The following is a 13949-nucleotide window of genomic DNA, read 5'->3' as shown; positions in this document are numbered from 1 at the left end:
AATGAATGAATGTTTCTTTATTCAGGCAACAGACCCATTACATACAATACAATAAAACATAAAAAGAAATACGGTAAAAATAAAATAGAATAAAAATAAAATAAAATAAAACTCACTAAAAACTAAAAAAGTAAACTACTTACGGTTCGGTTGCTGATGCGCGGACAACCAATGCAGGAAAAACGCATTTTGGTAAATGTTTTCATTTACTGTCACAATAAGCCTATTATTAGAAATGCGTACCCTGTTCCAGAACGACGCTATTCGGTTTCTAATAATGGCAAAGAAGTCAGGTACCCTGGTTTCAACAAACATCGCTGACGCACTGCAGAACCGTGGTTGTTTGGTCAGAATTCGCAAGGCGTCATTGTACTGTACTCTAAGGATGCTGTAAGCTTTTCGTGTATATTTCGTCCATAGTTGGCAAGTATAAAAACTTTGGCAATATGCCCGAAATAGCACAAGCTTAACTTCCTTCATCAATGTTTGCTTTTTTCGATTTGTAGAGCTCTAAGCAAGAAATATTATGTAAATTGACATTGTTAGAATACAATAAGCCTTTCTAAATGTCGTGTAATTACGCATATTTGAAAATTGATCAAAGCGTAATGCGACCCTTTGTTTGAATTAAATATCAAGTGCAAAAACGAGAGTCAAATAGGTTGGCACGTTCGTTACCCCTCGTTCAACACAATAGAACATTAACTGAAGCTGACAGAGTGCTTGGTAATAATTGGCTATTTCTGTAGTCTGTACTTGCTACTCTTTTTACAGTAGAAGGAAGAAGGAAATTTTTACAGTAATTAGCAATTAAAAATTTAAGCGAGCCACGTTTTAGACTTTAAATACTTTAACTGTTTGAGATCTTGATGAAAGATTTAATATAAGTACAGACAGATCCACAAAGTATTGCCCAAAAAGCACGTATAATGAAATCTATGAAGTTAGTAGACATAAAAGCTTTTGTTCCTGTCCAAGTTTTATATTTAATCTGCAACAACATTATGCTTTAAATAATACTCTGCATTCTCTGCAACGACATTATGTTTAATATTCAACAATTTAGCTAAGTAATTAACTCCATCAACTACGGCAAACATCTGCGACTATTAGGTAATAGACCTATCTTTTTCTAGTTCAAAGCATTCTCAGCTATTAAACTAGTTGAAAGAAGTCTATAGAGTCTAACAGAGGCGTTTAGTATTGTCTTGGTAGTTCTCAGACTATTAGCAGCTAATATAGGACTTCGGTAATCCGTACCTACCAGCACAATGTTCCAATTACTCGGATCTCGGATACAATCCTCAGCCGCAATCTACGGCACCCCATGTTATTGATCTCATGATTCTGAAGAAACAATTTGAGGGCTAGGGAAGAAACTAATCTCTTCCTGGATTGAGTAGTTAGTGTTATGATGAACAACTATGAAATGAACTAATAAACGTTCGCTTCTACGTTAAATTAAATAATATGTCGCTACTAGTCATAAATTCGTATGTTTTTCTTATAAGCATTATTTAATCATAAAGCAGCAAAATATAATCTTTGTCTTACTGATGTTAAAATTTGTCGTTATTACTGTACTTATTTCACGTGTCGTTATTACTAATATTTGTTTACTTAATAGACCAGATACATAATCATAACTGCAGTACGTTTCACACCTTACACTTGCATATTGAACTCATCTCGATTGTTGGATGTTACTGTGTCACTTGTTTCAATAACTATATCGATCGGTTAAAACTACAAACATTTATAATAGGCAGTATTGGCATTGAAGTATTTAATTAGTACATATTAGCTTCAGCGTATCAAATTGATATCTTGAGAAGGCCGGCAGCTTTTCGGTGATTGATTCCTGGGCATGCGGCAGCAACTCAAGGAAGCTGGCCCAAAGATATATTACAAACTTCCTATGTTACGTTCCACTGCCTCTCGGCGACAATCACTTGTGTCGGCGTTGCGTAAAAAATACTATAATATTACTCGTACAGCTTTGAAGCCCGAGGCATCGAACTGGTTTTGGGTTGGCCCCGCACGGTGTATTTATTCATAAGTCATGTCATGAGTCATAATTTGTATCGGTGTTGATACGTACATGACGGTATGTGTATACTACATCGGGAATTATTATCACAAAAGAAAGTTTATTTTTATATACTTGCACCGGACTTTTGCACCGGAACCGATAACGAACGGGTTTGACTAAATTACCTCGTGTAATTATATAATTATTTGTATGAAATGTAATATTTTATGGTATTGTAAATAAATAAATATTTCTTTATATATTAATTATGTATTGTGTTTTTTATATTAAAAAAGCGGTTGGACTAAAGCAAAGGGGGTGCAGACATATCCTTATAATACCTACAAGGATACGCTCCCCTGTTCCTGCTTCCTTTTTCGACAAAGGTCTTAGAAACTAGTAAGTATATTGAAATAAATAATTATGAAGATAATTGGGGATAATGGGGATGAAACAAAAACAAAACTTTGTCTAATTGTAAAATATATTATAGTAGGGCATTATCATACTAAAAAGCTTTGATGAATGATACTACTATAGAGATGAGTTTGCCTTTGTACATTGTATATATTTTTGTTTTTATTGTGTTTGTAATCTGTCTTATGTACAATAAAGTGTTTACATACATACTACTAGTTGTCATTTTAATTAGGGGGCAACTACTTTCGGATAATATTGATCGAGAATAAAAATTGCAAATATTTACAATGTTCGCGTGTTTTCAATTTACGGCTGCTCTCATTAGGAATAAAGATGAAAAAGCCTCGAGGCTGGTTGCGTAATCAGGTGATTGAACTCCAGACGTTGCGTACTCTTAGTACTGCGTGCGAATCGAATTGTTACTCTTAATAGGGTTGATGATGAAGGTTGTTGTGGTTTTGTGAATCGCTAAATTTTTGCGAACATTTTTATTTGATTTTTAATCGTGTTTGAAATTTTCTGTTTGCTTTTAATGACATTGTTGATAATTAGACTCTAAATCTTCAATAACATTATTACTATCATCATCATCTTAACCGTCTTTACTCTCAAACTCGAAAACAACGGTACTGTGATGTTTTTCATAATTATCATGAACAAATTCTAGTCAAGTTTTGTTTGTTTCTGACAGCCCTGCAGCACACATAATACACGTATCGCTGATAAGGGTTATTGCCAACATAACTTGGTGTAACAATATAACACTTAGACGACCGTGTACTAACAAAAAACGTTATGCGTTTGTTGTCTACAAATTTCACATGCTGACTCTTGTGAAATTGTCTTAAAATTTTCTCTCTTTTATAGTAGGTACATCTTCTTAACTTTCTTAAGTCCTTTGGTCAGAATCAGAACAGAACTGTCAAAAGGGGTCTAAATAGATTTATAGGTGATTGACTAGGTTAGTGTCTGTAAGTAATAAAGCTAGTGAGATCACAGGTGTCATCATCATCATTGGCCTTTGCGTCTATTGCAGATGATTTATGGTGTAACACCGGAGAGACACCGATTTTGGTGACTGAATAGATCGATGCGAGACCGACATGGTCTACCACAGGCCTGACAAGGGGTCATCCATTAATTACATCACACGCTTAGGATGTGACATGTTGTGGCAAGGGGGAGGGGGGAGTCACAAACTTTGTGACGTCACTTTAACTTATTTAAATTATTTTATTCGCTGTATAGTTAAATAACAAGTTTTTGGAACGATAATCGTTTTTAATCATTTAATTTTCTTTCCTAATCTGTTTTGGGTTATAAAATTACTTATATTTCTTTTGTCAATAATATTTTGATAAAATATTAATAATACTTAATTCGATTTGCCGATTTCTTTGAAAAAACAGTGACAAGGAGGGGGAAGTATGACCTCTTGTATGACCTTTACTTGTACAATCTGATCTCATTCTATAGTAATGGCATGCAGAGATAAAAATGATCAAGTCCCATAACAATGACTGGCGGTATTTAGTTCTAGTTAACTAAATATGCGTTACGTGGTGCATTCCTCTCCATTGTTACTCCCGGCGGTCGCGCATGTGACGGGCCTTTATGTTTTATCATGCTGCATGGCGTTGACACTGTCTTGCACTACCATAAAAAGTTGTATGACGTTCGCGTCCATTTTCTTCCACATATATTACATATTCCACATATGTACTATTCCACGTATAATATCTTGATATTCTTGTTTAAAAACGCCTAAAGGTTTCTTTAATAAAATTGATGTTATTTATTATAAAAACTGCAAGATTAATAAGTGACAAAGTTTTGTAATCAATAAATTCAATAGTAGTAAGTTTTCTTGTTGTTATTCTTTCTGAAGAGGTTGACTCCATTGCTCCTCGCTGGATCTTTGGACATTCATTAACAACAGATTTTTCAAAGTTTTAGCCGATTACGTTCATTATTTCTTTCAACTTAGAAATATCTTCGAGCGAATCATCATTATTTAACTATTACCCTCAACCATTTGCCGTTATTTATTATTTTTATTCTCAACAACCAGTCGGCAATCGGCATTCATCAGAGCCTCTTACAATGACCACTCATTTCAGATACAATGAAACTGATTTAATTGATTGTGACGCCTCATTGACCAAAGCCTTTTTATCATTAAATAATGCGAATTCTCTCATTGAAGAAAGTGATGTGGATTGACGTGTGACGTATTAGATATTGTTTTATACTTCTCCTTTCCATATGGATAATGAGAGGCCTGACGATTTGTACGGGTTCTCGAATCAATATTAGCTGATGCTCTATCAATCATTATATTAATTTCACCTGTCATTTACTGAACAGTATTTACAGGAAATGATTGATGGAATTGAGGATTCATTATTTTTACATTATACATAGAGTAGGACCCACTCAGTAGGACTCCAGTCATGGACTTTAATTATTAGCTATTTAAGGTTTTATTTTCCAGTAATGGTTCATATCGTAAATATTAGTTGACTAAATTAGCCTAAAGCCTAAATGATTAATCTAAAAAAAATGATTGTGAACAAATGAGAAATCCTTAGATTTAGGTGAGAAAAATCCTCCAATATGGATTATATGATATTGGCACACTACCTTTTTAATATCTGGTAGATGTTTACCTTTATTATGCCTGTAATAGGTTAATAGCTACCGTTTTAGTTTTCCGGAAATATCATTAGAGCAAAGTTATATTGCATTCCTGAACATTGACCTCTCTTATCTGTTTTAAAAATTCCATTATTGATTTATAGGCCAGCTTACTTAATATAGACTTAATCCTATTACTGAGTCCATTAAATGTTGCAACATTTACGATGGCTTAATGATCTATCCTTATTTAGCTATAGTTTTTAGCTGTCCTACCATATGCACCTTATTTGTCCGTTGCAGTGATTATAAATGTTTCTACTTAGTTTTTCCTTTAATTGACACACGGATTACATATCCTTGAGTATGCTTTAAATAAACGAGTGACGGTAAATTATGAAATAAATACAAGAGGAAGGAAGTATAGCTATTTATATAAAAGTAAACATTTGCATACCGGATACTGAGACACAGAATGAAGATCTCTAAGGACCCTGCCGATAGACAGTTATTCTCGTCGCTTCTTGAGCGCAAGCAAGAGTTCGCTTCAAAGAACCAGCCGGTATAAAATAACAACATAACCTCAAAATACTGAAAAACTGAATAGTTTTCGATCACACTATATTGTGACAGACAGGGAATTATTGAATGTGGTAGGTATTATTGTTAGCGAAAAGTGCCTAGACACGGAGTAAAGCACAGAAGAAAACTCATTGGGTAATATGGAATAGACTAGTCTAGAGAAGACACGAAGAAAATTTTGAAGTTTTACAATAAACGACATAGAGGGAAAGATTGAAGTCATTCGAGGGAAGTTTGGAAAGAAGGAAGTCATGTTGTCAACTAAGTAAATAGAAATGACACAAGACAGGATTAGTGTGGGTCGAGTAACCTACACGGCGCTTCATTGGGTACATTCAGCAATAGGGAAATCTGATTGCATGCATAATTTTGTATGCAAGGGTAAATTTCGGAGCGGCCAAGGTGCTTAAAATTATCTGAACACGCACTCTAACGCTTTAACAATAAAGGTATGTTTAGATATTTGTGAGCAGCTTTCAGACGAGTTGTCGCATATTGCCTTTGTGACCACCTGAGACTATTTCTTTACGATGATTAATTCCAGTCGGGCTGAGGCGAATTCTCGCATGCTCTCCGTATGTGACAAGGAACAATAATCTCATCAATGCGCGCGGCGTCGCCTAGTCTCGCTATTCAGGCCGATGCCCACTGACCGTATGTTCTCTACTAATTATTAAACTTGTCACAGTTGTCACGCTGCGATTGAATAGTTTATTTCTGTTTGGCTCCGTTTAGCTCGTAGAGACTTCTGTGTCGAATGCTAATGTCTATTACGGCATATGATGACTTATTTTTATTGGTATTTTGGCCAAATTATACACTTCTTACATGTACCATGTACCATCATGCTCCGTAATCGTTGCGCCATTTAGGGTCCAAGCTAAATTGGTTGTTTAATACTTACGCAATAGAATTTCCAATTTAGCAAGAACCATAAATGGCATAACAATCCCGTGTGGTGATTGTACTGTATATTATGTAAAATTTTAGAGATAAGCCATGGGATACTATCCTCAGAACCAAAATCAGTTTAAATTTTCCAGAAGTGTTAAAAGAATATAGCGTTCATAACAATGATTAAAAAAATGCTCCGATGGCTATAGGTAATAACAATAACATATACAACCAGTAAAGTTTATCCATTCTCAAAGTGTGCTCCGCGGACCCATAAGGTTCCGCAGCCTCTTTAGGGGCTCCACGAGAATATGTACTTGTAATAATAAGAATAAAGAAACAGCTATTCTATAGGTACATCTGATCCACATTGTCCACAGTGACGAACGAACATTTTTAATTTTGGGCTCCTTCAAATATTTCGCTTTCCAAAAGGGTTCCGTCACTAAAAAAGTATAAGAACCGCTGCTAGTCGATAGTTTGTAGAATATTTTATTTTATTTCAAATGTTTTCATTCCACTAGGCTATAAAAACTTGGTAAGATTATTTGTTGTCGTGTTTCCATGACTTCCATGCCTAAAGGGTCCTTTTACTCCTTATGCTCCATTTACATTAAGGACCCTTGGATGGAAATCCACATTTTTCCTTTTAAAAAATATTGAAGTGCCCATTTGACTGATAAATTGACAATTCATGACTAATTGACGTTAAAAATCACGCCAATTGCGATGAATAAGGCCGCTTTCCCACTGGCGTCTTTTGATTTTCGAGGCACGTTTTTTCCTTAGAATGTATCCATTTATTACGGAGTTATATCTATCTTTGTTAGCACGTATACTACTAAAACGGAATCCTGCAGAAAACCGTATCCCGTAAAAAACTGGACGTCAGAGGGCAAGAGCTCTAAGTGTTTTGTTTAGTAATACGGACAATTGTCCGAAGAAAGGGTCACAAATGAGTTGCATCGGTCGCATTTGGGTCATCATTCCATCACCATTATAGGAGTGCAGCGCGTTGACTCGACGTTTCTAATTTAGATACGTGCGTTCTTAGGTTGCCTTCATAACTTGTGACTCTACGACTGTGAAACCATTCTTTTAGAAATCAGTGAAATATACATAACGTATAAATTACTAACAATTTACTTAATCTTGAGCGAAACGCGCTGTTCATTGATTTCTGATAGCCTGATATTTTTTTCATTTTTTATTTTATTTTACTTTATTAGGTACACTAAACAGATATCGTACAATATCATGAGAAACATACAATTAACAATACAAGTTAATTTAACTATCATAGCTACAGTTAAAAATATCAGAGAACAAATAACAATCTAAACATTACAATATAGGGGAGTTAAACTTTACATTATTAAGGTTAAACTACACAAATGAAAAAAACTTAAAGGGTCAAAGCAGATGTCATCAGTCAGTGAGAGAAGAGGATGCCAGCCAACCATTTCTTAAACCTAGCAATGTGGGGGTCAAAAATATCAAAAATATGATAGGTGAAACTTCCAGGGCTCACACGGTTTGATCCTCATTATCTATTTGATATGGTGGTTTGATTTGGTTAATTTTATAATTTTAACCAACATAGTCATAAAAAACAACCCATTACTAGCTAACATTTGGCAAATGTTTCTTGCTCTTTTATCCCAGCACAAAAGCTTTGATTAAAGCCACGATTGACGTCTGTGACAGACTTTATCCAATGGGTCGTATTCAAGTCACACAATCGCACAGAATGTGTCGACAGTTAGGTCGGATTCGATTCTATATAGTAACGGTGTTCTGTCGTTGTCACATCATGATGGCTTTTGGTGAATACTTTGGGCGTTGCTGTGATTTACAAATGCTGTACTTCTATACTTCCACAATGTACTTATCCTTAAATGGTAGAGGGCCCAGCCCAGAGTGCGCCGAAATCATATCGTTGAGAAGGCGGGCTATAACGAACGTTGAACATCGAAATTTCGTCGGCGAGGGCTACATATTTGCACCGTTTGGCGTAGAAACTCTAGGACCGTGGGGGGCCTAGCGCAAAAACCTTTTTCAAGAAAATTTCCCAGCGCCTTATTGACATCTCAGGTGACCGGAGGGCTGGCAGCTACCTCGGCCAGACGATAAGCCTGGCCATCCAAAAAGGTAACGCTGCCAGCCTTCTGGGCACCATAGTCCATAACGCATAAAGTAGACCTGGGGAGCATTTTTTATTTATAAATGTTATTAGGGGTAGTTTAGTTTTAATTTCAATGTATAGTTAATTTTTTTGTTCGTAATGTTCGTTATTATGTACTATGTTTTTTGTTAATAAATTTAGTTTCGTCTAAATGTGTCTGTGAAACGTCTCTACGTCATTCTTGCATATTCGAGCAGTATAGAGAGACAAGACGAAGGAACGAACGAAGTTGTGCCCAGTTTAAGTCCAGGGCAGGCAGTAGGTACATCGGGTTAACGTCTTCCTGCTGATGCCGCTGCCCGAAGTTGCCATCAGAAGTGCATCAGAAGTCAGAAGGAACAGCAGTGCCATGAGTATTGCTTGAGTGTCTACATTTTGCCACAACAATATTAATTCTAGTATCAGTAGCGCCAATAGCACGAGCTAATTGTACCTAGCTGTGTCGTTTTTGTAAAATGGATTCGGGTGAAAATCTAAATTTATAAACATTTTTTTGTCATAGACGTCACAGACAGCAGTATGACACGAGATTTGCGAAACATTATAAATAAACGGTAATCTATTCGAGTAAAATAATCTACAACTACAACTACATTTTTCATTATATATATCCTGCTTTGGCTAACTTCTTTCATGAAATCTCCTTAGTATCATGAATTCATGATGCTATAGGTCCCGGAAACTATATTTAAGTGCACGGATGCAAGTCGATAAGCTTTATTAGGCTGTCCGCGGTAGCCGCCTTCATTAAACCGGGCTTTGTTTCCAACCAAAACTATTTACATACCGACGTCTACCCTGTTAGGTGACCAATTCGTAACCCATGTTGCAAAGATCACCAATGATCAGTTAAAGAGTCTTGCTGGTACCCATCGTCGAAACCTTTTACTGATTTACTTATTCCTTAATGCAACGAGATAAGGTCTACCATTGATTAGTTAAATGTGTTGCTGTTGTATATGATATATTTGATTGCTGGAACTGTAACTGGTACTTCAGTAGTGTTCTATGTAATCTTCGTCTATTGGAAAACTAACGGGGTTCGGTTTACAACCTGAAGTTATGCTGTGGGGTTTACTTAATGAAACTGTGTATATTTTGCAGTGTTTGTTTTATGCTCTGTTCTTTGAACCTTCGTTTGTCAGGCAGCTGTTCCACCACTGACTATTAGTGAGAAGCAACTAGCAGTAGAAGAGCTTTTTCTTTTAATACAGCTGTTGGGAAAATATTGCGATGGCGCAAAATGTGAACAGGCAGTATCTGCAATCAATGATTATTATATGGTTAGGTTACTGCCAAAACTAAATTTAATTTTTTTTTTCCAGAACCCGGTCGCCATGTTCAACTTCATGAAGAAGTCGACTGTCCTCACCGGCGACCCGGGGGGCTGCGAGGAGCGGGACGGGGAGAAAGAGAGACGGAAGAAAGAGAAGAAAGAGAGGAAGGAACGGGAGAAGCGGGAGAGGATAGCGGCGGGGCTGGAGGAGCCGTTGAGGCTTGAGGAGGTAAGGCTTTTTTAAACTAAACCGGGGGGCTGCGGGGAGCGGGATGGGGAGAAAGAGATACGGAAGGAGGAGAAAAAAGAGAGGTAGAACGAGAGAAGCGGGAGAGGATAGCGGCGGGGCTGGAGCAAAAATTATTTCGTACTTCCGCATGTAGACGAGAACATGCAGAATTACGAAATAATTACTACTTTTTTAACTGAGTAATCGTGAGATTTGGTTCGATATTTAGGATAGTACAAACAAATACTCACGCGATCACAATAAAGTATATTGACTAGGTTCGATTCCCGGTTATGTATGAGAGTTTAAAAAAGTTTGAATGTCATTATTATTAAATCTAAAATCGACGCCATGGTTCCTAAGAACAGATTTCGCTATCTCTCATAGTTTCTGACTTCTCCCTACTGACCTATTTGGATTGATCACCCTGTATAATCAGAGAGTATATCTCGTAGAATGGAACAAAATGAGGGACTTTTATGCAAACGGGGAATTGTTTAGGCTACGTACTTTATTTTTCACTTATTAATCACGTTAATATTTCTGATCGTTTTTGAGATACAATTTGTTAAACATTAGTGCAAAAATCTCTATGTTTCAACCCCAGCAAGTAGATCCTATGAACATGACATGTGTCAATTTAAAATAATTTTGTAGGGCTGTCACTGATATAAAAATATTTCATTTTAATGATTTTGTTGACTTTTTAATCCAGCTTTACCATTATAATAACTCGATTGTAAATCACTTAGATAACACTATCCTTCCAGCGCAGTCTAGAAATGTTCCACCCTGTACATTTATTTTTATCCTAGAAGCTTCAAAACGGTTTGATCGCTTATTATGTACTCTATTAAGTATTAACTGAACCCGTACCATGAGTCACTGAGTGTCAAAACTGACATATAAGCTAACGTCTTCTCGCACTGCACGCAGGTGACTGCGAGCGAGATGTAATAGAGTAAATTACGTTTTCGATAGCGTTTACGTCAGTGCCAAACTGGTGGTCAAGCCACACTTGTCTAGTCCACACCTTTTTCAACGCATCATAATTTAACTTGGATAAGTTTTCCTTATGCATATGCAAAATTTAACGATATAACTATAATTACACTAAATTCTATGATATAACTGATATAATACCACTTTCTCTTAAACCGTCTAATGTGATCAACGCATATCGCGATCCATATCACGTAATATTGATGAGTATCACCGCAATCCAAACGATTTGAAATCTCGCGTTAATATTGAGGAACGTAGGTCCTATGAATTCAATTTTTAAGATCAAACATGGGAAGGATCGGCCTGACAGTTAAGGAGTTACAGAGCTAAAAAATATGTGTGTCTCGAGAATCGAGATCCATGTTCGGGGAAAACTACTGGTAAATAAGCTTTAGTTGACACTTTTTTACTTACCCAACCTTAATAAAATCACATTGCACAAGGTCCTCTACTATTATTCACTGTCATATTTTGTCAATAAAATACCAACAAGGTTTTATAGACTATCAGTATTATGACCGCTTGCGTTGCGACACGCAATACCTACAATAACTTATTTGCATTCACCTGACTTGTGAGATAAATCAATGACATTGGCTTTTGAGAGGAAAAATGGTGTAAGCGACATTTTTTGCTATAGGTACCTCGCTTTATGTATGAGGAAGATCGATCTATCCTTACAATTGATATTGATAAAACGCTAATGTTAGAGAACCTTTATAATTTATAACTATCGATTTGAAGCCCATGTATTATGTTCATCGAAAATTAAAGGTTTCGAAGAATTCGGAGAAAAGAGAAAAGTAGTCTTTACCGATCCATTAAATTGGTCAGTGCGTCTATCAAGAAATATATTTAATGTGGTTCATATTTAATTAATATTTATATGTTACTCTATGATAGGTAATCTAATTACCTACCATAGAGTAACATACTAGAGCGGTACTGTCATAGTAAATTTTGTAACCACAGTAAATTCACTTCCATCTATTGACACACTTTAAAACTAAAAATGAAGATTTATAAAAATACGATAAAATGTATTTAAATATGGATAAATGATTTTTTTTATTTGCATTAATTTTTTTATGATTTTGACCCATGTTCTTTCACTGATATGCGTTAAAATTGTTAAATAACAGACGAAACCGTCAACGCCATCTATACGAAAGTAGGCCAAAGCTAGTAGCGTCCTCTGATCGAGAGTCAAATTTTCTTGATTTTCGAGGCAGGTTTTTCCTTAGACTGTATCCATCTATTACGGAGTTATATCTATCTTTGTTACCTACAAACATGTCGTATGTGACGTTGTCATTTCTATGGCTTGGCTTGAATATGAAACACGGTCAGCCTAGTTTACTCAGCGGACCGTCCTCCGAGATTGTAAACTTCTTGCGGATCGGATTGTTCGGGGTTCTGCAATGCTATGTTGATTTTATTTAAAATGTTGGATTGCAAAATAATTGACATCAGCTGCCCGATCCAAGATTCTTAGATCTTTATCCGTGTATTCTATACTTTGAAAGGTCAATAATATTGAGAAACCAGCTTCTCCCTCTTCCTCAATGCTGAAACTATCCCCATACCAAGTTTGTTTCATCTAAATGGATTTAACGGTTTAAGCGTGTAAAAGTACCAGAGTTACATTCCCATTTATAATATTTAGTAGAAGTAGGTAATCACAGGAACTGCAAAACCAAGTGGTCACGATCCTCAGCAATGAGGAACCGACAAAGAAAAGAAGAGAGAGGAGTATATAGGTATCGTTTATTGTAGTTTGGATTATGTTCGAGTAGACTGATGAGAGCCGCTTAATCATTTCCAATATAAAATAACTATTATAAAGGGTTTTGATATTGGTAAATCAGGTTTGGCTCTCCGATAATCCTAGAAATCTACCAGACGAGACCTAATTAACTGTCATAGACGGATAATTGGGTAGTAAGCTCAATAGTTTTGCGGAGGGTTTGTACTCTAGGACAGACCTGTGAATCTCTAGATGGTAATTTATCGGTATATTATCGATTCTTATATGAGTATTTAGATAACTAGTAATATGTAGTTATTAATAGTAGTCTAAATTTAAATGTATAGGTATATTAAGTATGTAATGTACTGTATGTCATCCGGTTATAAGGTTGAAGGGTTCTAACGTTAAGATATTCCATCTGTCGCAATAGTCTATGCTGTGCTCCAAGCGTGCCATCGCATTACCCAACATTAACAATAATGTCAGGCATTCGGCAGCCTCCCGAGGCAAGTAGGTACCTATACGCTATGACGGCCTAGATTCCGGGGAATAGGTCAAATCCTCGGCGAATTATACATTCTTGCTTGATCGCATGCTTGATCATCTTCACATCAAGCATGCGTGTCAAAAACGCCAGGTCCCAGCGTTAATTGTACAATTGTGCTGCAATTTGAAGTTTACTTTCAATCATCCCATCAGAGGTCAATTGGTTTTCAAAAAGTAGGTGTCAATAGATTGACGTCGTTCAAAATATTTGCAAGCACCTTCAATTACGTAACTGCGCTGTGCCTGACAATCACTTGAAGCTTGTGGTTAACGATTAATCGGGATTTTAAGCGTATGTGCTTGTAAAGCATGCTTGATCGTCTGCACAGTGCATGCATAGAGGTACTTAAGTCTAATCCAATGTAATATATTAAAATGGGTCACTCACGTATT

General features: G+C 36.2%; 1 protein-coding gene across 1 annotated transcript in view; it reads left to right on the top strand.

Moving 5' to 3' along the window:
• Nucleotides 1–13949, top strand: part of LOC134750252 (unconventional myosin-XVIIIa) — a 260728-nt gene that overhangs the window by 15693 nt on the left and 231086 nt on the right. Inside the window, exon 2 of the mRNA XM_063685406.1 lies at nt 10076–10255. Within this exon, the coding sequence (XP_063541476.1) occupies nt 10088–10255 (168 nt within the window). The 5' untranslated portion in view covers nt 10076–10087. The remainder of the gene's footprint in view (nt 1–10075; nt 10256–13949) is intronic.

Source organism: Cydia strobilella, chromosome 19, assembly GCF_947568885.1.
Source record: "Cydia strobilella chromosome 19, ilCydStro3.1, whole genome shotgun sequence".
Lineage (NCBI taxonomy): Eukaryota > Metazoa > Arthropoda > Insecta > Lepidoptera > Tortricidae > Cydia > Cydia strobilella.
Note: the sequence above shows the minus strand (reverse complement) of the source record. Positions and strands in the feature narration are given on the sequence as shown.